General features: G+C 50.1%; 1 protein-coding gene across 2 annotated transcripts; it reads left to right on the forward strand.

The window, feature by feature from the left end:
* Positions 1–9,235: 9,235 nt before the first annotated feature.
* Positions 9,236–27,159, forward strand: PHOX2A (paired like homeobox 2A). Of its 2 annotated transcripts, none has more exons than XM_081860735.1 (3): positions 9,236–9,618; positions 20,429–20,616; positions 26,674–27,159. In XM_081860735.1, exons 1-3 carry the CDS (start codon positions 9,396–9,398, stop codon positions 27,028–27,030), a joined length of 768 nt encoding a protein of 255 aa, XP_081716861.1. In that variant the 5' UTR covers positions 9,236–9,395; the 3' UTR covers positions 27,031–27,159. The 2 variants fall into 2 exon arrangements, with proteins under 2 accessions (XP_081716861.1, XP_081716860.1); XM_081860734.1 differs by lacking the exon at positions 26,674–27,159 and adding an exon at positions 23,160–24,227.
* Positions 27,160–27,945: the final 786 nt, after the last annotated feature.

Below are 27,945 nucleotides of genomic sequence, written 5' to 3' on the forward strand. Positions count from 1 at the left end.
GAAAATGCCCTTAATCCTTCCCTTCCCCTTTGGATTTCCCTGCAAAACAGGAGGGGGCACTTGGACTTTAAAATCCATTAGGACCCAGTAGGTGATTTTGCATTCATGTGAGGCAACTGTACAAATAGAGGGGAGAGTAAAGGAAGACACAGTTCCTAAGAATACTTCATTTGTGGAGTGTGTTGTTAAATATTTTGAAGGCCAACCATATTCCACCAAGCCTTCCCCAAAGCATAAAATTGTCCTCACCAGTGTTGATTTCTGAATAGCATAATGTTCTTTTGATAGGGATTTTTCAAAAAAATCTCATTGTTATTAATGTATTGTTTGGTGCTGATTCCTGCTTTGTACATTTCTTTTATATCCTTTTGACCATAAAATGAGAGCCACTGTGGTGCAATGGTTAGAGTGTTGGTCTCTAGGACTGAGAGAGGCCAGGTTTCAAATCCTCCCTCAACCAAGAGGCTCGCTGTGTGTGACCTTGGGGAAGTCACTGTGCCGCCTCACAGGGTTGTTAGGAGGAGGATAATAATAATAATAATAATAATAATAATAATAATAATAATAATTTTTTATTTATACCCCGCCCTTCCCGGTTCAGAAAACCAGTCTCAGGGCGGTTAACAACAAATTTAAAACACTTAATTGATGCTACAAAAAACTTAATTGACGCATAAAATACAGTATAAAACATGAATAACAATAAAATCAAAAATCAATTTAAGGGGGAAATCCATCCAATAAACATTAGATGATCACCAGGGCTAGCAGGCTAAATTAGTCCTAGTCGGGCCAGCGAGGAGACCAGGGAAGAATTAGCTGTGGGATCCCAGAGCGGGTAATCTTCATAAAAAGGGGGAGAAGGAGGGAAGGAAGGGGAATAAAAGATCAGGCTAAATTTAAATTAAAGGCCAGGCGGAATAGCTCTATCTTACAGGCCCTGTGGAAGGAGGTTAAATCCTGCAGGGCCCTGGTCTCATGGGGCAGAGCATTCCACCAGGTCGGAGCCATCACTGAGAAGGCCCTGGGCCTGGTGGAGGATAGTCTGACTTCCTTAGGACCTGGGACCTCTAAACTATGGTTATTTATGGACCTTAAGGTCCTCTGTGGGGCAGACCAGGAGAGGCAGTCCTGTAAATACGAGGGCCCTAAGCCACAAAGGGCTGTAAAGGTTGAAGTGGTGAAGATCATGAAGTGGTGATGGGAAGAACCATGTTGCCACCTTGAGCTCCTTGGAGGTTAATTTGGGATACAAATGTCATGATAATAGTAATTTATTAATAAATATTATATACAGCACAGAGCCTTTCAGGCACAACTGATGCCCAGACTTTCAGCATTAAGGCTAGTGTTCACTCACTTAGACAGGGGGTTGGAGCTCCATCTCAAATTGCAGCACCTGCTAAAGTCCCCTTCCTACCTACCCCAGCATCAAAGGTCCAGGAACTTTGCTGTCCTTGCTTGCATTTGGACATTGATTGATTGATTGATTGACTGATTGATTGATTGATTGATTGATTGATTTGCCTACTCTGTCTTTTCACCCCAACTGGGAGTGCTCAGAGCAGCTTCCAATCTTCAACTGCATCCAGAAAAATCAGAATTCAAGAAAATTCTGCAAAGTAAACTAATTTCAGGAGCAAGGAGTATCAGAAGACAATAAGGGAGAATTGCTTACAGCAGGGAGTTCCATAGTTTCTACACCTCTCTAAGCTCCCAAGGGCCAAGTAGGCTTAGAGGGCTTGATTTGATACCCAGGCCTCGTTTTCCCCACCTCTGATATGGGGAGATGGTCCTTAGCATATTATAGTCCAGCAGGGTTCAAATACCCTGTGTCCGCAGACCCGTTTCTGCCATGACTTGTCTGCCACACGACCTCCGCTCTTTGCCAAACACAAAATTGTCTGGCTAGGAGGGTGTTGGGAAGCCATGATCTGTTTACAGGGGCCTTTGGGCCAAGTCTCACTGCTGCAACATCACCTGGGCTGAAATGGTGCCTTGAAATTGCTCATTTCACATGAGAACCTAAGAAGAGACTGCTGGATCAGGCCAATGGCCCATTTAGTCCAGCATACTGTCTCCGCAGTGGCCAACAGGGAAGCCAGCATGCAGGATGAAGCCAGCACAAAGGCCAGCCGCCCCTCCTGTGGTTCCCAGAGACTGGCATTCAGAAGCATCTCTGCCTCCAACTGTGGATGGCGGAGGAGAGCCATTGTGCCTAGTAGCCCTCCAGAGCCCTCTCCTCCTCCTGAATTTCTCTAATCCTCTTTTAAACACATCCAAGTTGCCTCCCAGGGGATTGAGTTCCATCATTGACTATGCACTGCATGAAGAAGGACCTTCTTTTTTCTCTGTCCCAAATCTTCCAGCACTGAGCTTCATCGGCTGTCCACGAGTTCTAGCAGCTAACAGATTGAGGTTGAATCCTGACAAGACAGAAGTACTGTTTTGGGGGGACAGGAGATGGGCAGGTTTGGGGGACTCCCTGGTCCTGAATGGGGCGACTGTGCCCCTGAAGGACCAGGTGCGCAGCCTGGGAGTTATTCTGGACTCACAGCTGTCCATGGAGGCGCAGGTCAAATCTGTGTCCAGGGCAGCTGTCTACCAGCTCTGGTTATCTCCTGCTTAGACTACTGCAATGGGCTCTACGTGGGGCTACCTTTGAAGGTGACCCAGAAACTACAACTAATCTAGAATGTGGCAGCTAGACTGGTGACTGGGGGCGGCCCCCGAGACCACATAACACCAGTCTTGAAAGACCTACATTGGCTCCCAGTACATTTCCGAGCACAATTCAAAGTGTTGGTGCTAACCTTGAAAGCCCTAAACGGCCTTGGTCCAGTATACCTGAAGGAGCGTCTTATACCCTCATTATTCAGCCCAGACACTAAGTTCCAACACCAGGGGCCGTCTGGTGGTTCCCTCGCTGTGAGAAGCCAAGTTACAGGAAACCAGGCAGAGGGCCTTCTCGGTGGTGGCGCCCGCCCAGTGGAACGCCCTCCCATCAGATGTCAAAGAGAACAACAACTACCAGACTTTTAGTAGACATCTGAAGGCGGCCCTGTTTAGGGAAGCTTTTAATGTTTAATAGGTTATTGTATTTTAGTGTTTTGTTGGAAGCTGCCCAGAGTGGATGGGGAAGCCCAGCCAGATGGATGGGGTATAAATAAGTTGTTGTTGTTGTTGTTGTTGTTGTTGTTGTTGTTGTTGTTGTTGTTGTTGTTGTTGTTGTTGTTGTAGCATTATGAGAGAGGGAGAAACGCTTTTCCCAATCTGCTTTCTCCGTTCCGTGCATAATTTCATATAATGCCATCATGTTGCCTCTTACCGATTCTCTAAATGGAACAGTCTCAAGCGCTGCAACCTTTCTGCTCTTTTGTGCTTCCCAAGATCCATTCTTGGTGCCTGATTCACACACCCATCCCTCGTTATGGGTTTGGGGGAAATGGGGGAAATGGGAGACCAGGCATCATTCGCCCCATCTGAGCCTGCTAAGCTGATGTCTTCAGCAAAGAGATTCAGCCTTCTGTAACAAGCATCGGCAGAAAGATCAAGGAGTGGTCTTCGGAGATTTGGGCAGCTGTGCTTCCTCAGATGATGCACCCGTGTCGTAAGTGGATTAATGCCCCACTTTCTGGGGCTCAGATTCTGCAAGGAAGGTGTCCTCGTCTCCCTGCCCCTCTGAAGCCTTGGCCACTGCCTTAAGGGGAGCGGCTGGCTGAGATAGATGCGCCTTTGATTAAAGACAAATGGGAAGGGAAGGAGCACAATGGAGCCAACGGGGAGAGATGTCTCAAAGCAGGAGGCCGAGATGCAGATGTCTTGGCTGACAGGAACCAAGACAGATTCTTTTCCCCGAGTTGCAGTGAATAGAGAAGGTAGAGCAGAGGAAGATGGATGGATGGATGGAGAAGCAGAAGGGAGAGGATGAGTGATCGGAAACTGATGCTCAATCAATCGGGTTCCTCCCTCCTTGGTCAATTTCACTTTGTCCCTTTTGAGGCCAAGGGGACTAATGAAGACACGGAGGACTGGGACAAGAGAGGGAGGCCCAAGACCTTTCTCTCCCCACAACTGGAGGGAGGCACTCTGGGGCCATGGAGCAGCACAGCCAGTGATCCAGGAGGATCAGGGCCTTTGGCTTTTCCTGCTCCCAACTATTCCTCAACCACTGACCCGAATTAGCCCAGCCCTCGCTTCAGGAAGAAGGTGTGTTTGCCTTGCCGAAGTGTCGCCAACAAATCCATCCATCCAGATGTTGACAATGGCCATCCAAAGGACTCGACAGCAGGGCTGGAAGGCGATGAACCTACACCAGTGTTTGCCAACTGGGTGCCCTCCAGATGTTTTGGCCCACGACTCTCCTCAGCCCCAACCAGCATAACTGTATCCTCCTCCATGGAATTGTCTCATCCTCTTTTAAAGCCATCTAGGTTGGTGGCCACCCCTGCCTCCTGTGGCAGGGAGTTCCATAGTCTGAATATGCACTTTGTGAAGAAGGGCTTTCTTTTATTTGCCCTGAATTCTCCAGCATTCAGCTTCTTTGGAGGTCCCCAACATCTAGTGTTTGTGGGAGGGAAGGTTCTTGGTTTATTTTGTTTTTATCATGTATTTTGTGTTTCTATTTTTCATTTTTATGCTGTGAACCGCCCTGAGATTATCGGATGAAGGGCGATATGCAGATTTAATAGATAAATAAATAGCACGGTGAGAGAGGGAGGAAAACTTCTCTCTATCTATTTTCTCCATTTTGCATCTATGAATAACATTTTGTGTCTGCGGAGTTTGCTACCCTGCCTGGTTTCTAAGGCTGGATTTCTATCCTTTTTCTGGAAGTGAACTCTAAGAGCTCCGGCCACCTTTCCCCAACTCTCTGCCTTCCAGATGTTTTGGTCTACATCTCCATCAGCCCCCCCACCAGCCTGGGAGCTGTAGCCAAAACATCTGGGCTGGAGGAGGCCAGTGTCCTGCTTTGCATCCATTATGTAGAGCAAAGCTGTTAATTCAGCCTCTGCCAACGTGGCCTGGCTCCTTCCAGATGTTTTGGTCTATAGTATTCCAAAACATCGGGAGGGTAAGAGGTTGGGGGAAGGCTGGTTTAGGAAGATTTGCTTTGTAGGACACAGAGGTAAGATCAGGGCTATAAGTCATCCTGAATACTGTTACCGGAAAACTGCAACTCCTGCATTCACAAAAATAATAACTTGCTAGTAATGCTAGGATTTTTGCTTCTTCCTAGCTCTGGTCCATGGGGTCATGAAGAGTCGGACACGACTAAATGACTAAACAACAACAACAACAACAAACTGGGTGGTATGTCCTGGCCAGAAACCCATAAATTACACACACACACACACACACACACACACACACAATCCCAGAATGATCTTAGAATCTACAGTAGGATGGAGTTAGGAAAGGGTAGGGAATATTGCTGACATTTGAATAAGGCCCTAATGTGGAACATGCTGGTAGAAAACAGCTCCCTGCTTTCACGAAAGATGGGGCAACCGGTCCATCTAGCTCAGTATTGTCTACACTGACCTTCAGCAGCTTGCTTTAAAAAAAATAAAAAGTGAATGGGAGACCGGAAAGAGATTTCTCTTTTTCTGGGATGCTGGAATAAGATCCTGCTTGTGAGTTTCCTACACAGTGGTTGTCCACTGTGGAAATGGGATGCCGGAGTAGATAAATCCAGCAAACTCTCCTTATGTTCTTATGTGTTAATTGCTGGGAGCCTTTTGGGGGTTGATGGTTGGGTAATAGGGAACATAGGAGCCAACTCCTAGGGGGCGGGAGTTGCCTGGCCCCCCCAAAAAAGTTGATGGGCATTGCCTTTTAAACAGTGTGTGTGCACAGCATCATGCGATTGATTTTGTGGGGCGGGGCTTACCTCCCCTCCCCATATTTTATTCACCCCTGATAGGGAATAAATAAATGATCTGAGGATGTCCTCTGCTCAGCTGGAGCCAAAGGTGGAAGAATGAAACCCACCTCCTTCTGCCTTCTTTTCAACAACAGAGTCCTTCGAGGCAGAAATTTTTAAAAGGCAGTTCGCAATAATAATAAAAATGCCATTAATAGCAATGAAAGGCCTGGGTCTCTGCACACCCCCCCTCCCCAAATGTTAACATTTCCCTGGCTCCCTTTCCTCAGCGGCAGGTGCGTAAATGGGGGTGAAATGGGAACTCCCCCCCTTCTTCTGCGTCTGTAAACCAAAGCTTGCTCTCTGCTCTCCTACAATGGAGTCCTGGGGGTCTGATGGCATGGGAGGGGGCATGATTGAATTAGCGGGAGGGCCAGGGACTGCTTAGTGCCAAGATTGAAAGGCAGATATTTGCCTTTAAAAGGAATTAAGGAAAACATTAACCACTTAATGACCAGAGGGGAAAGAGCTGCTTCTTCCTCCACCCTCCTGCTTTCCTCTCTCCCCCCTCTCCAAATATCCAGACACTCGGGCTGTCCATTTCTAATTTCGAAGATGTATTTGTGCATTTGCAATGTCAAAGTTCGCTCCCCCCTGTGCAACACCACCAACCCCATTCCATGGCCAGAGGGGCCTGGTTCAGACATTACAGAAGAGGGTTTGTATAAAGGCAACTATTTATCTGCGCCAAATATGCAAAGGGACCTCTAAGGAGAAAGGCTGGGGGGGGGCGGGCTGCCCATTTTTGCTTTCTTTTGGGTTATCGTAAGGTGCACTTGAAATTATATTTTATTGGGGAGATTTCTGCCACAAACACACATCACCATGGAAAATAGAACTTTCAATGGTGTCTGCAAAGGAAGGAAGGAAGGAAGGAAGGAAGGAAGGAAGGAAGGAAGGAAGGAAGGTCAGCATCTGATGGTGGGGTCAGAGGGTGTGTTAAAAAGAGAGATAGCCCCCCCCCCAGGCTTCCCTGGGTCTCTGTTCTGACATCACCAACACTGGCCGGTGATCATCTATCATGGATGCTTTTGATGAGATTCCTACATTGCGGGGGGGGGGGGGAGGTTGGACTAGATGACCCTTGGGGTACCTTTCAATTCTACAGTTCTATGATTCAGGGCCCTAGCAGGGCGGCAAGAGCACCTGCTGTGCATGCAGAAAAACCCCCAGTTCAGTGGCATCTCCAGGTTAGGTTGCCTGGAAAAAAATGGAGAGTGGCTGCCAGTCAGTGCAGACACTATTGAACTAGATGGACAAAGACTCAGAGCGTAAGAGGCAGTCTCCGCCACCCTGTGCTCCTAGGTGTCAAGAGAAGGGAAGCGCCTTCCCCCTTATCTGCTCCCGGATCCCCTTAGCTAGAGGGGACAAGGCCACTCTTGCCTGGAGTCAACCCAAGAGGAGCCCAGCTGGACGGAAGGATGCACCAAGAAATCTGCCTCGACCTCCCAAAAGGACGCTGCCTGAAGGGGAAGAGAAGCGTGGCCTAGTGGTTAGAGCGTCGGACTAGGTCCCGGGAGAGCAGGGTTCGAATCCACCGCTCCAATGGGTGACTTTGGGGGCCAGTTCGTGCATCTTGGCCTCCCCTACCTCGCAGTGTTGCTGTAGAGTTTAAACGAGGAGGGGGAGAACCACGCACGTCACCTTGAGAGAAAAAGCTGGGCTAGATGCAAGAAATAAATGAATAAACGAGCGAGCGATGCGCTCGTGGAGTCTGGCAGGCGTCTTAGCCTGAGAATCACAAATTGAGAAAGAAACAAAAAGCCCTGGACGTTGGCTGCCAGGCTTGGGGGCCCCCTTCTGACCTGCTTTCCCCACCCCCACCACACGGGACCCCCACCCCCGCGGCTGCTGCGGTTCATCCTACAACCTTCGGCAGGTCTACTCGGAAGTAAGCCACATCCTGTTGAACCACCCCAGGCGCTCCTTCCCGCGAGCCGACAGAAGCAAGCACCTCGCCATTGTGAATATATAAATCATATAATAATGAAAATTACCCTCCCCTTTTGACCATGCAGAGATTGCCATTCAGAGGAGGGGACAGTAAAAAAACAACAAGTTTTTAAATCGCTTTTATTTTTTGTGCCCAGCCAGGTAGGTGTGAACCATATTAACCTGAGAATCGGTTTTCACCGCCCAACTGGCCAAAGGAGCCCCTTTTCGTTGCGCGCGCCCAGCTACACTTTCACGCGCCCCCGGTTTCCCCCGGTTTCTTCGCAACTTGGGCAAGTTTCGCACTGCCGGGGGTTGGGCTAGATGTCCCCTGGGGTACCTTCCCGCTCTAGGATGCAAAGTCCTTTCTTAGTCAACGCTGAGAAAACAAACGGGGCGCGGGAGAGAGGAGGAGGAGGAGGAGCGCAGGATTTCGTTGCTGGACAGGTTTCAGCACGGGCTCTGCGCACAGCCCTCCGCGCAAAACAGCCCTGCAGGGCAGGCCAGGATGCTTCCCTCCAGCCAAGGTGGATGTCTGGGTCCTTTATCACCTCCCCTTTGGACCAGAGGAGGTTGGGGGCGGGGCCAGCAGACGTCGGAGACAGAGATGCTTCTGAATTCTAGTTTCTGGAATCCCCAGGAGGGGAGAGCGTTGCTCTTGGGTTCGGATCCTGCCCGCTGGCTTCCCTTAACGGGCATCTGGCTGAGCACATTGAGGGGGCTGGAATCGGTGCACCATAGACACAGGAGCCAACGCCTAGGGGGCCGAGGCCCCTTCAGACCGTCCCATAAAATATTTGAGGGGGCCGCTCACCCCAAGTTGATGGGCATCGCCATGCAAACATTGTGCATTGTGCAAAGTCTTGTGACAGATTATGCGGGGTGGGGCTTACTCCATCCCGCAAGTTGGGGTCCCTGACCATGGTCCTGATCCTGCAGAGCTCCTCTTATAGCCTTACAGCAGTGCTCCTGTCAGAAATTTCCCCTTTTTTAGGGTATGAGCCGCTGCTTGGCCCCCATGAGAACAGGACCGGAGAAAGATGGGCCTGATCCAGCGGGCTCTCCTGGTGCCCTTAACGTTTTTAAACACGGGATACGTGGCAGCTTGTGTGGCGAAACTTCCCTGGCAGGGGGAGCAAACGGACTCATCCTGCAGCCTCTCTGCTGCTCTGAGGATTCCACCCGAAAGGGTTAAAGGCTGGCTGAGCGACGGCGGGAGGGAAGGAGGGAGGGAGGGAGGGGTGGGTGGGCGGGGCGGCGGGCAGCCCCCCCCCTCCCTGGCCGCCCCTCCCTCCCCCCAATCGACTCCCGGCGAGATTGTCATGCAAAGGACCCGCCGCCTCGTCCCTTGTTTCCCCGCGCGCCGCCAAGTATATCACCCGTCCGCCCCGTCGGTGCGCCTCCAGAGCGCAACGAGGCACCTGCAGCCGCCGTCCAAGCCGAGGGGGGCCCCTCTTTCTCCCTCTCCCTCTCTCTTTCTCTCACCCCGGGCCTGCCGGCCACCCTGCAGATCTCCAGATCCCGGGCCCGGCTCCCCATGTACAAGATGGATTACTCCTACCTGAACTCGTACGACTCTTGCATGGCGGCCATGGAGGCGTCGGCGTACGCGGACTTCAACTCCTGCAGCCAAGCCAACACCTTCCAGTACAACCCCATCCGCAGCAGCTTCGCCGCCAGCCCGGCCTGCCCGCCGCTCAGCACCGCCAACTGCACCCTGGGCGCCCTCCGAGACCACCAGCCCTCGCCCTACGCCACAGGTAAGGGCGCCGCCGACGGCCGGTTGGGATGGATGACCCCCGGGTACCACTCCCGGCGCCAGGGCTCCAGGAGACGAGGGCTCCGTTGCCGAGGCGCGCAGGAGGGGGGCACCCCCGGCCTGAGACGGGCACCGGGCTGGTTTGCCCCGCGGGCCGGAGGCGCGGCTTCAGCCGGCCCGCCTGGAAGCCGCTCCGGAGTGGGGTCGACTGGTTCCAGGGGCCAGGAGCGAGGGGACTCCTCCTTCGGAATATTGGGGAGGCAGAGACACCCCTCAAAAGAAGCCCAGAGCTTCTGGCTGGTTCTCACCCCGTCTCTCTCTCTCCCTGGTTCCAATTTTTGTCTTGCAAGCCGGCCGACCCTCGCCGCTTTATTTCCTTTCCCCCCTTCGCAGAGGGTGGGGGCAGCTCGCAACCCACCAGGTATAAACCAATTTTGCAAAATGCAGTTATAAAGATATAACATTTGTGCCTAATCGAGTTAAAGGGCTCCGTCGCCCCTCTGTTCACAGCCAAAACAAATTAATGCGTAATCGGGTTAGAGCAAATGGAGGGATTAGATCAAGGAATCTAATTCGATATTTTGCAGAAATTGCTCCCAGAAAAATATATGTACTATTTTTTTATGGAATTTATTAATCTGGAGGAAGGAAACGTCCGTCGCTGGCGGTTTTTTAGGCTGGCGGGGAGAGGTTCATCTAGTTTACAAAAAAGGGCGCGATCCGGTTCGGGCTGAAAGCGTCGAGGACCTGGTTTCTTCGCTGAGCATCGTCGAGCACGCTGGCAGCCTAAGGGGGATTTTTTAAAAAAGGAAATCTATGTTATGCCTTGTAGCGCTCCGATTGCAATAATTCCCAAAGCAAAATTTGTAACTAACTAAAACTGTGCAGGAAATTGACGAGAAAGGGTTTGCGTTTACAAAGTATCTGGAAGAGAAATCCCCAAATGTGGAATTTGATGGATTAATTTGTGTTTGCAAAAAAACCCCAAAAAAACCCGACAACGGCGAAGCATCTGATGGTATCCTAGAGACGAACAGGTTTCCTTTGCCACAGGTAATCTGTTTTGCCTTTAAGATACCCCAGAAGACGTTTGCTGGGTTTTAGAGGAAAACCCAGGCGCTTTTAAGGCAATTCTTTCCCCTACCCTGAAAAGAAATTCTGGGTTTTGCGTGACTTATCCGCGCCTACGCTTCGAAATGCGTATGGTGCGCCGGAATTATTCTCCGCGGTGGAAGAAGGACGCGCTTCTCGTTCGGCCTCCTCCTGTGTAAATATAGGCAAGCGAGGCAAGACGAGGCAAGGGCGTTAATTTCACTCACACACATACACACGGAGAGACAGTGTCGCGTAGCGGTTAGAGTGGGAGACCAGGGTTCAAATCCTCGCTCGGCCACGAAGCTCATTGGGTGGCCTTGCGAGGGGCAGTCACCCCAATCTCTGCTGGGCAATGCGCAAGATTCCAGGGACTCTTGACAACACACCCCTTCCGCTTTCCTCTTATTTTCCTCTGCAACAATTGCCACGGACGAATATCACGGTATCTGAAGAAGTGTGCGTGGACACGAAAGCTCATACCCAGAACAAACTTAGTTGGTCTCTAAGGTGCCACTGGGCAATTTCTTAATTTTTTTATTTATTCTGCCACCGACGAAGCGTTCTGTGTGACTCCAAACCTTGCATACGCCTCATTTCTCTGGCAAGCAGCGCGTTTGATCTGCGACCAACCCGGGATGAGCCCACCTGGGCGATATTGCGATGTAAAATCAAGGAAGTGAAATACAGGAGCACGAGCATTTAAACTCAAAATCTCCATCTCTTTCCCACGTGCGTCGTCCCCCCCCCCCGTGCTTTTTGAGGGAGGGGGAAATGCAGCTGGGTGAGATTTTCCTCCAATAACATTGTGCTTCAAAAGCCGCCGGCGCATCTCACTGTTCTGGGGGCGCTTTTAAAATGCCATTCCGGTTTGGGAGAATTTGGGCAGGATCTAATAATCGGGTATCAGCCGTGTAAGAGAAGTAAATTTCCCCCCTAAGTAAATGGGCGTCGGGGTTTGGCCTTAATGTCTCATTGAATCCAATGGGGTTGGGGAGAGGGTGAAGTCAGTGGCGTAGCGTGGGTTGTCAGCACCCGGGGCAAGGCAAGTAATTTGCGCCCCCTAACCTGTGGATTTGCGCCCCCTAACCCGTGGATTTGCGCCCCCTAACCCGTGGATTTGCGCCCCCTAACCTGTGGATTTGCCCTAACCCCAGATGTTGCGCCCGGTGCGGCCGGCCCCCCCTGCACCCCCCACGCTACGCCACTGGGTGAAGTATATTTAAAAGCCTGCAGTTGAATTTAATGGACCTGGAAACGAGCCCTGATGTACCGCCTTAAAGCGACTTTGCGCGATATCGGGATTATTTCATTCCCCCTTCATTTCTGGCGCGAGCAAAACACAATCCGGATTTTGTTACTGGTTGCAATGATAGTCGGTTTGCAAGGACCGAATGTAGGTTTCGTCAACCTTTTAGCCATTCCAACCCACTCATTCGCTCGACAGTAAAGATAGGAAACGAATCCGTATTTAGCAACAAGTAGGAAATTAATCCGGATTTAGGAACAAATAGGAAACGAATCCGGATTTAGCAACAAACATCAAAACATTGAGGTCTCTTGTTTTGAAGGAACAAGACTCCGAAATAAGGGAGGCGGCCCACTCCTCAAAGCGAGACCCTTGCGGTCCGTAAGCATCTTACCTGAGATTTAAAATGTATGCATATTTGCAAGGGAAACACGCCTGAAAATGAATCTGGTTTATAATGATGCGGTCAGAATGAATTCCTAGTCGATTTCAAGGCAGCTGTGTAAATGACCAAACGGTGCTTGAAATCGACCTCGGGGTGAAAAAGAGAGTTTCACTTGGCGAACCCCGAAGAAGTAACCAACAATTTGGGGACAGAGGAGTCACTTTCGTTGCTTCAGTTTAAAACAGAATGACTGGACGACCGTGGGCCGCTCAGATTTAATTCGCGTCGTTGCCAAGTCGGATTATTGCAAATGTCGAAGTATAGATGTAAAGCGGACGAGTGTTCAAGAATTCAGGAATGAAAGCAGGGGCGGGCGCGTCAGGCGGGCGACATCTGGGGAATTCATTTATTAAGTCCCCGGTTATCAGTAAATGTCTGATCCGACGCGGCTGCCTGCTTTTCCAGCAGTATCACCATTTTATTTCTTATTTATTGCATTCATTCATTCATTCATTCATTCATTTCCTTTATAGCCCACCTTTCCCCACCAAGGATAATAATATTTTTTTATTATTTATACCCCGCCTGTCTCTCTCCTTTTTAATTAATCCTCACAACGACCCTGCTAGGGAGGTTCGGCTGAGAGATGCAATGACTGGCCCCCCGGTCACCCGCACCCAGTGAGTTTCATGGCCGATAGCGGGATCGGGACCCTGGAGTCCCGGTTCCTCGTCCGACGCTCTAACCACTAGGCCGCACGTTTTTCCCCGTATCCGGAGCAATAAATGCCATCCAGGGGGGATTCCATCCTCAGCCGCGCCTCAAGACCGAGGAGGCGGCGATGTCTTCACCTGGGCTCCCCTGGAGGAGAGCACTGCTCTGGCTTCCTTCCCCCAAGCGCTAGCCTAGGCCTGTCTACTCAGAAGTAAACCTCATTGGGTTCCACGGAGACTTCCTCCCCGGGGAAAGGGCGCGTAGAATTGCGGCCAAGCACGTTGCTTGAACCCAGCTGATGACAAAAAAAACGGCACCAAGGAAACAGCTAGGACGCCAACGATATGTTAAATTTAATTTTTAAATTTAATTAATTATTTTTATTTATTATTTTAATGCTTTATTTGTTTATTGTTTAAGACTCTGCCTACTGCGCAGAATGCGCCGCTTATTCCCCACAAAAATGGCCATCGGTTTTCAGCCCGAAAGAGAGAGAGGGTCCCGTTTGGGAATGTTCCCTCCATCTCTGCAGCAGGATCCGACCCCTCATTTTCCTCCCGGCCCGGGCAGAGTTAAATAAACAGATAACCACCTTAGAGCCCTGGTGCCACCGGGCAACATAACGGCACCGCTGCCTATTAATAAATGTTCCAGAGTTTTAAATGTATTTTTAATTTTTTAAAAAAAATTATATTATTATTTTTTTAATTTTAACAATCTAAGGACAATCCTATTCTCTTGCATGAGAGCACATCGATCTGCATAAAGTCCGTCTGAGTTAATCCGGACTACATACAATCCTCTACCCAAATCAGGAGTACGACTCGCCTTTTAAGCAACGGGAGTGAGGGCGGGGACGGGAGAAAAGGACTTCTGGCTTTGACATTCTTGAGGCACCCGGATTCCCCAGCCCTGCTGAGCATTTGGACGAATATGGATCGCCTGGTCTTAGATGGAAAACAAAAGCCAGTCAGGTCGAAAAGCAACCCGAATAAAGTTGGTTTAATTCGTCAGACATAGAATGGTAGAGTTGGGTGGGGAACCCCGAGAGTCATCTAGTCCAACCCCCTACGATGCTGGAATTTCAGCTAAAGCGTCCCTGACAGATGGTTACCCAACCTCTGCTTGAAAACCTCCAAGGAAGGAGAGTCTACTCTACAACCTCCCAAGGGAGACGGCTCCATGGTCAAACAGTTCTTACTGTCAGAAACTTTCCCCTGATGTTGAATCGGCATCTCATTTCTTGTGACTTGAAGCCATGGGTTCGAATCCTACCTTGCAGATCAGGAGAAAACGAGCTTGTTGCCTCTTCCATTTGGCAACCCTTCAGATATTTGAAGATGGCTATCTCCTCTCAGCCTCCTCTTTTCCAGGCTAAACAGGTCCAGCTCCTTCAACTGTTCCTCATCAGGCTTGGTTTCCAGACCCTTGATCATCTTGGCTGCCCACCTTCCAGCTTGTCAACATCCTTCTTAACTTGTGCTGCCCAGAACTGGACACAGGACTCCAGGTTGGGGGTCGGACCAAGGCAAGACAGAGCAGGAATATGTATTCCCTTGATCTGGACACTAGACTTCTGTAGATGCAGCCTAGAATAGTGTTAGCCTTTTTTGCAGCTGCATCACAGGGTTGATTCATGACTTGTGGTCCACCGTGACCCCTAGATTCTTGTCCTGCTAGTAAGCCCGGTGCCCCCCCCCCCACATTTCCGAGCACAATTCAAAGTGTTGGTGCTGACCTTGAAAGCCTTAAACGCCTTGGTCCAGTATGCCCAAAAGAGCATCTCCACTCCCATTGTTCAGCCTGGACACTGAGGTCCAGCGCCGAGGGCCTTCTGGTGGTTCCCTCCCTGCAAGAAGCCAAGTTACAGGGAACCAGGCAGAGGGCCTTCTCGGTGGTGGCACCCACCCTGTGGAACGCCCTCCCACCAGATGTCAAAGAGAAGAACAACTACCAGACTTTTAGCAGACATCTGAAGGCAGCCCTGTTTAGGGAAGCATTTAATGTTTGATGTTTTAAGATTTTGTTGGAAGCCGCCCAGAGTGGCTGGGGAAGCCCAGCCAGATGGGCAGGGTATAAATAAATAAATTGTTGTTGTTGTTGTTGTTGTTGTTGTTGTTGTTGTTGTTGTTGTTATTTCTTCATCTGGTTCTTCCTTCCTAAGTGCAGGAATGAAATCCACTAGGTTTGGGCTTCAATCTGTTAAGGTCATTTTGAATTCCGGTTCTACGACATTAGCTGCCCCCTCCCCCAGTTTGGTGTCCAACCTGCAGACTGGATGCGCACCCCCTCAATTCCTTCAGCCAAGTCATTTAGAGAGGTGCATGTTTTGCTCTCCAGAAAGCCCCCCTGAGCCCTCTGAAAGTGGCCCCGACTGAACCCCGAGTTAAGAAGCGGGGAGCAAATCGCGACTCCCGACCTCGCTGGGATCATTTTTAACATCTCCTCAGCAAAGCCAAAGGGACGACAGGGGTATTGGGCCCTGATCCCAGCGTGGATCCCTTCCCTCCGAGTCCACGTGAGCCGCGCAGAGGGATCCCAGCGGAAGCGCATCGCCGATCCAGCAGCTCCGCCTGAAACCCAGGGAGGGATGCGGCAGGCGGAGCTCGTCCGCTTCCAAGTCAGAGCGCGGCGGGTTGGGAGGGCTTTACTCCCGAGTAAGCGCGGGTAGCGCATCAGCAAACTGGAGCCACTTGAGGCGGAGTAAAGGCAGTTGGGTTGCAACTGAAAACTCGCCGCTCTTGCGATGCGCATTTAAGGAATCCCGATTTACCGGCTGCAGAAATGGAGTTGCCACCGTTGATTGGAAAATCTTATGATCTGGAGAAAGTGGATGGAGGAAAATTCTCCCTCCTCTTATAACGCACGAAATCGCTGACATTCGGTGAATGTCGGAGGATTCAGGACGCATAGCAGAAAGCCGTTCTTCAAGCAACACAGAGTTGAACCGTGGAACTCCCTGCCACTGGAGACAACGGTGGCTTTAAGAGAGGATGACTTTAAAAGAGGATCAGACAGATTCATGGAGGAGAAGAGGGCTATAGAAGGCTACTAACCAGGATGGCTCTGTTCTGCCTCCACAGTGGGAGGCGGCGATGCTTCTGAATACCAGTTGGTGTAAAATTCAGGAGGGGTCAGAGGGGGGCTCTTGCGCTCGTATCCTCCTTACAGCCCCCCCCCCCAATGTCTGCGGCCACTCTGAGAATCGGATGCTGGTCTAGATGGGCCGAGCAGGCTCTTCTCACGTTCTCATAATCATCATCATCATCAGTGTAAACCGGAGTCACTCCGGATTCGCGCTAGCTAGCGCGAGATCGCGTCACCCAGACGTTGCTGGGCCGCCGCCCATGCAGCGCTGGGGCAGGCCGAGCAAAAGGCTTGGCTTGCGGGTCTCCTTCTCCCCACCACCCGCTGATCCAGCGCTATTTGCGGCCGCGTGGGCTTCAGAATCGCAAAGCGGCTGCCACAGGAGCCTGGGCTGACGCCTCGGGGCTCAGGAGACCCCAGCTATTTGGCTTTCCCCAACAACATCTCGATTTTTGGTACTTTCTCTCCAGGGAGGTGTGGAAGTGGAAGGCGTCGTCCTCCTTTTAGGTTTGGACTATGCAAAAGCCTTTGACTGTGTAGACCACAGCAAACTATGGCAAGTTCTTAAAGAAATGGGAGTGCCTGATCACCTCATCTGTCTCCTGAGAAATCTCTATGTGGGACAAGAAGCTACAGTTAGAACTGGATATGGAACCACTGACTGGTTCAAAATTGGGAAAGGAGTACGGCAAGGCTGCATTTTGTCTCCCTGCTTATTTAACTTATATGCAGAATTCATCATGCAAAAGGCTGGGCTGGATGAATCCCAAGCCGGAATTAAGATTGCCGGAAGAAATATCAACAACCTCAGATGTGCAGATGACACAACCTTGATGGCAGAAAGTGAGGAGGAATTAAATAACCTTTTATTGAGGGTGAAAAAGGAGAGCGCAAAATATGGTCTGAAGCTCAACATAAAAAAAAAACTAAGATCATGGCCACTGGTCCCATCACCTCCTGGCAAATAGAAGGGGAAGAAATGGAGGCAGTGAGAGATTTTACTTTCTTGGGTTCTATGATCACTGCAGATGATGACAGCAGTCACAAAATTAAGGGACGCCTGCTTCTTGGGGAAAAAGCAGTGACAAACCTAGACAGCATCTTAAAAAGTAGAGACATCACCTTGCCAACAAAGGTCCGTATAGTAAAAGCTATGGTTTTCCCAGTAGTGATGTATGGAAGTGAGAGCTGGACCATCAAGAAGGCTGATCACCAAAGAATTGATGCTTTTGAATTATGGTGCTGGAGGAGACTCTTGAGAGTCCCATGGACTGCAAGAAGATCAAACCTCTCCATTCTGAAGGAAATCAGCCCTGAGTGCTCACTGGAAGGACAGATCCTGAAGCTGAGGCTCCAATACTTTGGCCACCTCATGAGAAGAGAAGACTCCCTGGAAAAGACCCTGATGTTGGGAAAGATGGAGGGCGCAAGGAGAAAGGGACGACAGAGGACAAGTGTTCATGAAGCTACCAGCATGAGTTTGACCAAACTGCGGGAGGCAGTGGAGGACAGGAGGGCCTGGCGTTCCCTGGTCCAGGGGGTGACGAAGAGTCGGACATGACCAAATGACTAAACAACAACAACAACAACGTCTCAATTTTTGGTACTTTCTCTCCCGGGAGGTCTGGAAGTGGAAGGCGTTGTCCTTCTCCTTGTAGGTTTGGAGGTTTCCCTCACGCCCTTTTCCTGACACGGGGAAGTCAAAGCTGCCTTATTCAAAACTGAGCCAGCCCATTGATCCACCTACCTCTATATAGCCTGCACTGGTTGGCAGCAGGAGATTCTACCCCATGCCCCCAAACCACCCTGAAGAGGCCAGGGAGTAAACCTGGGTCCTTTTGCAGCAGGCCAAGCAGGTGTTTTGTCATGAGCCACATTACACACACCCAACACAACTGTTGCATTTGTTCGTGGTTCATGGCAGAAAATTTGCTTGGCCTGCAGAAGAATTCAAGTTTAATCCCTGGCCTCTAGAGGAGGTGTTGGGATGAGTTGAGCAGAGCTGGATAATTCCTGTTTCGGGTGTGCCCTTAAAAGCCAACCTTTCTTTCCTTTTCAAAATACATTTTTATTAATTTTTCAACATATCATTTCCAACAGTCATTTAACATACATTCTTATCTTACACAATATTTTAGACTTCTGTCAACTACCTCTGAAGATTTTCCGTTCTTTATCACTTAATCTGCATTTCTCTATTACTTTTAATTGCCCTTAACTAATAATTCCTCTTCATAGTCTTCCTTGCAATATTTCACCTAATCTTCCTTACAAAACTCAACTTTTCTTTCCATAGTTTAAGAAATTTACAGCATGCCTGTCTACGTCAGCACAGCTACTTGAGTGCGGCTGACAAACTCCCAGCAATTTAATTATAAAATATATTAAATAGTCAGAAGAGGATAAAACAAAATGATTTCTCGGTTATATTTATGTATATCATTGATGACTGGCTGTAAACAGCATTGGGGGCTGTCTGAAGATGTCTGTCCAGCACACGCAGGTGTTGTCCGAGGAAAAGTTTCAAGACTAATTTAGCCAAAGAATTCTGTGTAACTCTAAAAGATTACTGTGTAACTCTAACTGTGTAATTCTGTCTAACTCTAAAAGAACAGCCATTGGTGCAGTTTTTACTGTATTTTTGGTTTCTATGGAAGCCGCCCAGAGTGGCTGGGGAAACCCAGCCAGATGGGCGGGGTGCAAATAATAAATTATTATTATTATTATTATTATTATATTATTATTATTTTGTCTCTTCCACAGCTCTCCTAAGTACAATGAATTTTGAGGGGTGAGGCTGTCTTGGCTGCTGGCAGAATTGCCACAGAATTGCCACATGCTTTTAAAATACTGGTAAAATTTAGAAAACCTATGCATACTTCTTAATTTAACCTCCCCACTCTTCAGAGAAGTTGGTGGTTATATTATGAAGCACCTATATTATTAAATGATTATATTCTCTTAGCGGTTGTATTATTAAGTTGTTCCCCTAGCGATGGTCAGCGATATACATTTGCATCTTCACTGTAATTATGCAAGCATCAGCTTGGCTACCAGTTTTGCAGTTTAGCATCTCAACTTTTAAAATTTATTTCTTCTATTGATATTGGGGGTGGGGAAAGGACCCCTCCCTACACACATGTTGGGCTCCGGTCAGTTTGCAGGATCCTGTTCTGAACTCTAAGCCACTTGGTTGGTATGATTGCTAATACTTAGTGCTTATATTATTGATTGCCACCATTGTGGTTTATTCAATGTATATTGAATACATTCCCCTCAAACGGAGTCCAGGGTGGCAAACACATATTTAAAGCACCATCATTAGAAAACTTCTAAGAACAGCTTTAAAACAATCACGTTTTCCCAGCTGAAAATTTCAGGGTTGCTAGGAACAGTATCCTTCGGCCACCAATGAGAGACGGATGCACCTTGCCAGGGAAGGCAGTTCACAAACGGGGAGCCACCACCGAAAAGGCCCTGTCACACAACCCCCAATCTCTCACCTGCTAATGATAATAATACTAATAATAATTTATTATTTATACCCCACCCATCTGGCTGAGTTTCCCCAGCCACTCTGGGCAGCTTCCAACAAAATATTAAAAATACAATAAAACATAGGATCCAAGATCGTTGTTATTGAGAGAGATGTATTTTATGTAGGTATTTGTGTCCCGAGTCATTTAGAACTTTGTATGCTAGTCCTAACGCTGTGAATCTCCCCGGTAGCTCACTGTTTACAGTGCACAAAGTGCTTTACACAGAGAGATTGTTACAAGAACCCTGTAAGGTAGGATCATAGAATTATCTCCATTCTGTGGATTTGGGGTGGTGGAACGTGAGGTTGAGAGGCAGTGACTTGCTGAAGGCCACCTTCTCATTTTACAGTTGAAGCCAAAGGAGATGCAGAGGGGAACCTCGGTTACCTTCCAAGCTAGCCTTCCACAGCATGGAGCTCCCCAGCGTGCTTGGGACTACAACTCCCATAATCCCCAGCCTTGGCTGTTCCAACTGGGGCTGATGGGAATTGCAGTCCTGAACATCTTGTGGGGCACCAGGTTGGGGAAGGCTGCTCCCAACCCGCAATACTGGAAATGGACAAGGGGTGAGCTCAGCAGCACAGAATCATAGACTTGCAGAGTCGTAAGGGACCCCAAAGGTCCTCTAGTCCAACCCCTTGCAATGCAGGAATGCCGTGGGCCACTGTGCCACTCTCATGCCACATGACCCCGTCTTCCTCCTTCTAAGCCAGGGGCTCTTTCTCTCTCCTCTCTCCTCAACCAGTTCCCTACAAGTTCTTCTCAGACCCTTCCACCATCAACGAGAAACGGAAGCAGCGCAGGATTCGCACCACGTTCACCAGCTCGCAGCTGAAGGAGCTGGAGAGAGTCTTCGCGGAGACCCACTACCCTGACATCTACACTAGGGAAGAGCTGGCCCTCAAAATTGACCTCACAGAAGCCAGGGTGCAGGTGAGAGGCTTTTCCTGGCAGCTACAATGCTGACCCCTTTTTTAAAAAGGGGGAAAATAATAATCATTTTCCTGGAGATGGAGGAGGGGGGATAGTGGCTGATCTACTGTGAAAGCCCAAATTGCTCTGAGCAATTTATTTATTGCATTATTAAATTAAATAATCTTAGAACCATAGAGTTGGAAGGGACCCTGGGGGTCATCTAGTCCAACCCCCAGCAGTGCAGAAATCTTTTGGCCAATATGGGCTGAAACCCACGTCCCTGAGATTAGGAGTCTTGTGCTCTACCAACTGAGCTATCTCTAGTCTTTATTGTGCTTATATCCCAACTTTCCTCCAGGGTGCTCAAAGGTGGGGGCATAATCCCCCCCCATTTTATCCTCACAACAACCCTGTGAGGTAGGTTAGGCTGAGAGGTCTTAGGTCACCGCATGAGTTTCATGGCCCAGTGGGAAATTGAACGCTGGTCTCCCAGGTCCTAACCTCTATCAGGGCCAGATTTAGGTTTGATGAGGCCCTAAGCTCCTGAAGGTAATGGGGTCCTTTATATGTCCAGCTGTCCTTTGACAACAACAAACGGTCGCTGTTTTTTGTGTTGCATACATGCTATATGGTAATTTATGGACCTAATAGGTATCTAAAGCCATTTGCACACGTTGCCCTGCAACCAGTCCATGCAGAATGTCGGCACCCTATATATAGAAAGGAGCAAACCAGTGATATTTTAGGGAGCAGGCTAGCAGGCAGGGCTCATGACTTGCATCACAGGAGCCTACACAACACAAAACACTGTTGCTGTATGTAGGTTTTATTCTATTAGTTTTTTATCTTATATTTTGGAAATGTACATCCAGTTTTTTTTCCCTTTAATTTTTTTGGGGCCCCCAAGAGAGTGGGGCCCTAAGCTACAGCTTGTTTAGCTTATATGTAAATCCAGCACTGACCACTATGTCATGCTGCCTCTCATTTCCCTGTGGGTCACTGCAGAGAAAGCCGATTGTCTCCCCCCTGTAGTCCCCAAACCTTTTTGAACCCCTGCCCCCTTGGTTCCATGAACTCATCCCCAGTGCCCACTATTCTACCCCATATTTAAAAAAGCATGATTCAAAATAGCAGTTTCCATTAGGGAAGGTAAGAACACACTAAAATTCAAAGCAGTAACAATTAATGGCACATTTATTCAAAATCCAGTTTGTCAAAGTTGGATAGTCATTTACACACCCAGTGCCCCCTGCTGCCCCCTTGCCTCTTAGCATTCCTCTAGGTACCCCCCCCCCAAAGTTTGGGGGCCACTCTGAGGCTCTGCCAGCCCTTCCAATCCTGCAGGCGATTGGACTTGGCACCTTCTGCATGCAAAGCTGCAGCCCTGCTCCTAAAAATAAATTTCTAGTCCTCATGGTTCGAGGTGCGGGGGGGGGGGGGGAGAGAGAGCTGAATTAAACAGGAAGCTGCTTTATACTGAGTCAGACCATTGGTCCATCTACCTTAGTATTGCCCACACAGACTGGCAGCAGTCATTAAGCACCTTTAGGCGCCAGGAGAAAACCCATTCCACCAGGCCTTCGGCTGATTAACCTCTTGTATTCCTTTTTAAGGACGTGGGTGGCACTGTGGTCTAAACCACAGAGCCTAGGACTTGCCGATCAGAAGGTCAGCAGTTCGAATCCCCGTGATGCGTGAGCTCCCGTAGCTTGGTCCCTGCTCCTGCCAACCTAGCAGTTTGAAAGCACATCAAAGTGCAAGTAGATAAATAGGTACCACTCTGGCGGGAAGGTAAACGGCGTTTCCGTGCACTGCTCTGGTTTCGCCAGAAGCGGCTTAGTCCTGCTGGCCACATGACCCAGAAAAACTGTCTGCAGACAAACGCCGGCTCCCTCAGCCTATAGAGCGAGATGAGCGCTGCAATCCCAGAGTCGTTCGCGACTGGACCTAACGGTCAGGGGTCCCTTTACCTTTACCTTTATTCCTTTTAAAATGTGTTTGTGGGAGAGCATGCGGAGAAGGCGTGGGTGCTGGTTTTAGTTTCTGTTCTTGTTTCCATTATGTATTTTCACAGAATCATAGAACGGCTGAATTGTAGAGTTGGAGGAGATCCTGAGGATCATCTTGTCCAACCAGCTTCAATGAAGGAATCTCATTTAAAAAGGCCTTCTTCTCACCAGGGTGGTCACCTATGCACAGCTCCCAAAAGCGGGCACAGATCTGGATTAAATGTGCCTGCGGTGATTTATGTGCAATGATGCAAATTTTGGAACAATTATGAGAATTACTGATCAAAAAAGCTGTAGTATTTTTATGTTGTGAACCGCCCTGAGATCTACAAATGAAGGGAATGATGATGATGATGATGATGATGAAATAATTTCAGGCAGGGAGCCTCTCCTAGCCCTAACGGGAGTTATCACTGGGGATCAAACCTGGGATGTTCTGCATGTCAAGCAGCTGCTCTGCCACTGAGCTGCAGCCCTTTCCCCCCCTCTCTATCCCACCCCCAATGCCTGCTTGTTGTTCACCTGCCCTCCCCTCCTCCTCCTCCAATCCAGGTCTGGTTCCAGAACCGCCGTGCCAAATTCCGCAAGCAGGAGCGGGCGGCCAACGCCAAGGGCCAGAATGGCAGCAACGGAGGCCCCTCGGCCAACAAGAAGCCGGACCCCCGCTCCTCTTCGGAGGATGATGAATCCAAGGAATCCAACTGCAGCCCCACCCCGGACAGCACCGCCTCTCTGCCCATCGCGGGCAGTCTGAACAGTCCCGGCAGCAGCCTGAGCCCCAGCCCGGGCACGGGGCAGCAGGGGCTGGGGCCTGGCCACGCCACCCAGGCCCTCAAGGCGCCCCTGTGGGCCGGGGTCAGCACCAGCAACGGGCCCACCAACACGGCCGACCTCCTGAAGGCCTGGCAGCCGGCCGAAACCATGTCGGGCCCCTTCTCCGGGGTCCTCTCCTCCTTCCACCGGAAGCCCAACCCCCTCAAGGCCAACCTCTTCTAACTGCCTTGGACTGAGCGCCACTAGCCTCCTCCGCTGGGTGCCCCACAGAATAGCTTCCCCTCCACCCTCCTCCACTCCTCCTGTAGCTGCTAGTTTTCGTCCTGCGGGGCGGGGCCCGGCTCAACCTTAAGGGAACAACAGCCATCATCTCACCAGGCAACCACGAATTCGTCTCGCTGGGCTGGACGGAGTCCTCTTCTCCCAGGCTGCAAATGGCAGGTCTTCCAGTCACCTGGCCTGCTCGAGGCATCACCCGTTTCCCAACTCTGTCTGGAAATTTGAAGTCTTGCTTGCATCAGGTATTGGGAACATCTGCGCAGGCCCTCCAGATCTTGCTGTACTACAAATCCCATCATCCTAGCTGATGGGAGTTGCAGTCCAGCAAGCATCGGTCTGAAGGGACACAGCTGCTCCCAGCCCTGGTCTCCAACCTTGGCTGGTTTCTGTGTTGTGAGAGATTTTGTCCTCAAGAGAGGAGAATTTGTTTCCTTTTCCTGATGTCAAGTGATTCTGAGCGAGGAGTCCCTCCTGACCCCAGCTTTTTTCACGAAGGGTCTTGCCAGCCAGTGGTCACTGATGACGATGTAGAATCTAAGAGCGTAAGGGCTTTGTTAAAGTAGTTTTCACCGTCTCCGTAGAAAACCAAGTTTGGCCAAGTGGACATCAGTGAGCAAAGGAGGGAATAAGCAGAAAGGAACCCCATTTATGTCATTTCCAGAGGCGATCAGGTGAGCAGCAAGTGAAGGGGGAGGCGAGCTCTGCTTCCTTTTCACGAACTCAAAAGGAATTTTGGGCTGGAGTCGAGAGACCAAGTAGAAATGTGGGGAACGCTGGACCACCCCACACAAGCTGGAGTGCTGATCTCCCCCCTGCCCTGCAGAATTTCCAGGCGTCTTTATTTACCTCTTTCTGAGACTTCGGCGCTTCCTTTTAACTTATGAACACTCGGCTGCGTTTGCAGCTCAGGTAGGAACTCGCCGCTGCAGGAAGATGGAGATGGAATTTGTAAACTGTTTGCATCCCCCGGTACTTTTCGGACCTGACCTTTTTCTCACATGGGAGGCCAGTTTTGTGAGCCATCCAGTCACCCCCCAGCCTGCTGCCTCTGGAATAAAGGACAGCACTTTGGTTGAGCAGCTCAACTGGAGAGAGAAAGAGAAATTTGGGGATATTTGGCAGACCAGGATTGCAGGCTGGCCATATGGTCTCCTTGATGGCCAGACTCCCCCAAACCATTCCCTATTGCAAGGTGGGGGGTCAGACCTGACGCTGTCCGGTGAAAAGGGGGCAAGCCTCTTTGGGCCAACATGTATCCTTTTCCTGACGCCGCTGCCTTTGCTTGCTTGCTATGGGTGAGAATTAATGGATCTCCATCAGATCCAGAAGGAAGACGGATGAGCTCTTTATGCTGGAATTTCCAGTGTCTCTCCACAATCTTCAACCCACGTGAACCATGCTCAGAGGAGCCTATGCAGAAGCAGCCGCCCAGTGCTCGTAGAACCCCTTTGCGCAGGGACCTTTGGGCCTGACAATTCACCTTGCTTTAGCCATAAGGATCGAGGGAGGTTGCCCAGGGCAGGTGGTGAGATGCCAGCCTCTGTCCGCGCTGGCAAACCCACCCACAGAAAGTGTATTCCACGGACTATGTAGATAAGACTGCCTCCGGGCTTTTAAGAGACACCTGTCCATATGCAGACAGCCTCTCAAGTAGCTTTCGATGTTGAGAAGGTCTTTTGTCCGCCTGAACATATGATCTCACCCTGCAGTCCCTGGCTGTGTGCAGATTGTCGTTTTCAAAAAGAGCAAAACAAACAAGATCAACGCCGCGGGCACCTTCCTCGTCCTTCCGACTCCATTTAAGTGGCAGTGACCCAGCCCCACCTTCTTTCCCACATGTCACAAGTGGAATTGACTAGTCTGCAAGCAGCTTCCGGACCAGTCAATTTCCCTCTGGAGAAAGGAATCCGGGGAAGAGCGGTGGTGGCGGCAGGAACTGGATTGATGAGAGGCAGATACAGCCCAGCACTGGTTTGGGTTATCCCCACCCGCAATTGCAAAGGGTTGCTTGAGCAGACGAGTGAATCAGCACTCAAATGAAGTCGCCTTAAATCAATCTCCTCCAGCCTGGTGCCACTTCCTGGAGTTTGGGACTACAACTCCCATCAGCCCCAGACTTCTACAGCCATGCTCACTGGGACTGATGGGAACTGTAGTCCAAAACACCCCCAGGTTGGGCGAGGCTGCCTTATATCGAGCCAGACCACGAATGCTTTGGAGTCTAGTGTCACATGTTGCTAAGATACATGGAGACACCTTTCCTGGTTCTGCCGCTTTGGGGAAAACCTGTATCACTGGAGCAGGGGATGAAGAACATGTGGTCCTCTGGATGTGGGTGGGCTGTTGCTATCAGGACTGGTTCACCTTTAAGGAAACCAGGTGCCACCAGGTGCTGATAAGACTCTGGGCCCAGACACGGGGCGTTTGAGCTCCATGGCACTGAGTGGGCCCCACATCACACAACTCAGATTTAGGGGGTTTCCAGCCTTGCAGGCTTTGTAGCTTTTCCAGCTGCTAATGGCCCAATCCTGTGGTGGTCCAGTGTGCAGCTGAAATGGAGGAGGCTCTGCGGCCATTGTGCCGGTTCAGGTGGCACAACCCACATGAGGCCCAGTGAAAAGACAAGGCAAGTGTGCAAGAACGCAGTAGTGCTCTTGCACAACTCCCGTCCAAGTCAGTGGGCCAGGAGAACTTCCTTGTGGGTCGTGCCCACGATGCCGCCGCAACTGAGGAAGGTGGAAAGGTGGTGTTTGCTCAAGCCCCAAGGTGGGCTGGAGAACGAGTCTCTTTTATGTCACAGAATGTTCAAAGGAGGATTTTGTGTTCGTAGCCAAGCTGTTGGGGAAACAATGCATTCCAGGTTTTCATTGTTAGAGAAAGTATTTTCCTGAAATGGTGGCTTGCGACATGTGTCTCAGAATCTCCAGAGTGTATTTTGCAGCGAGGGGAGAAGTGTGGGGGCGAGTAGTTCTGTTGCACCCCTGTCCTGACCAATGCCCCTTCCCAGCAACAGATATTTTGGCTTTATATCCTGCAGACCCTTTCAGCATTTGGGGACCTGCAACCTCTAGCCAATTACTTCTTAATGCAGCGCATAGCTGGACACTGGAACTCCTTGCCTCAGGAAGCAGCGATGGCCACAAACCTGGATGGCTTCGATAAGAGGAAGAGGCAAATTCATGGAGGAGACGGATATCGATGGCCATTTGCCAGGAGGGCTGTTTTGTCTCCAGAATCGGAGGCAGAAATGCTTCTCAACGCCGGTTGCTGGAAACCACAAGAGACAAGAGTTGCTCTTCTGCTCAGACCCTGCTTGCCAGGTTCCCATGGGTATCTAGTAGGCCCCTGTGAGGACAGGGTGCTGGAATAGATGGGCCATTGTTGGCCTGATCCACCAGGCTCTTTTCATACCATTGGGGGGAAATTTAAGCAGGCTTTGCAACAGGTGGGATTCAAGATAGCAAGCCTCCAAGTGCTTCACGGCTGGTTTCATTGGGGCTCAGTGATAGAATCATAGAATCATAGAGTTGGAAGAGACCACAAGGGCCATCGAGTCCAACCCCCTGCCAAGCAGGAAACACCACCAGAGCACTCCTGACATATGGTTGTCAAGCCTCTGCTTAAAGACCTCCAAAGAAGGAGACTCCACCACACTCCTTGGCAGCAAATTCCACTGTCAAACAGCTCTTACTGTCAGACTGATTGGCGCCGTGTTGGCAGGTGGGCTTCTGTCCCATTATTTAGCTGTCTAGGCCTTCTTGGGGTCCACCTGAGGTCTGCTTCATTGTGGAACAGCAACAGTTGGGGGGCAGCAGCATGGAACTTACAGTCCTTACGGGAAACCTGGGCTCCCAGGACTCCTGGCTCCACGTGGCCTCAGTAACGCCAGGGCTGGGGGGAGCTGTGGCCCACCCATAGCTGGAGACAGAAAAAGTGGCAATGGCAGCCGTGTGGCACCATTGTAGGAAATGATGCAATTTTAGGACTCCCTGAGCCATGGGAATAACAGGTTCCAAACCTGTCCCAAAGGAAAGCTAAAACACAGGTTCAGCTTGCGGCGCTCATCTGGGTCTTGGAGAGAGGGGCAACAGGTTAAGGCCCCAAAGGAGGGCGATATGGGGAGCATCAGAATGTCAACGTACGGAAATGTGGGGCTTTAGGAGCCGGCAAGCGAGCAGCACTTCCTGCTCAAGAGTGGGTACCTTTTGGGCCCAGACCGTAGCATCCTAAGGGAAGAAAGGGCACCCCCGACTCCACAAAGGGGCAGCTTCCAAGCCCCCAGGGC

The sequence above is a fragment of the Podarcis erhardii genome, assembly GCF_964252035.2.
Source record: "Podarcis erhardii genome assembly, chromosome: 4".
NCBI lineage: Eukaryota > Metazoa > Chordata > Lepidosauria > Squamata > Lacertidae > Podarcis > Podarcis erhardii.

Excerpts from the sequence above, each read along its gene's own strand:
- PHOX2A (XM_081860734.1), top strand. The coding sequence starts at position 9,396 with ATGTACAAGATGGATTACTCCTACCTGAACTCGTACGACTCTTGCATG. Across the intron at positions 9,619-20,428 it reads GCCCTCGCCCTACGCCACAG|TTCCCTACAAGTTCTTCTCA; the intron begins GTAAGGGCGCCG and ends CTCCTCAACCAG. Across the intron at positions 20,617-23,159 it reads TCACAGAAGCCAGGGTGCAG|GTCTGGTTCCAGAACCGCCG; the intron begins GTGAGAGGCTTT and ends CCTCCAATCCAG.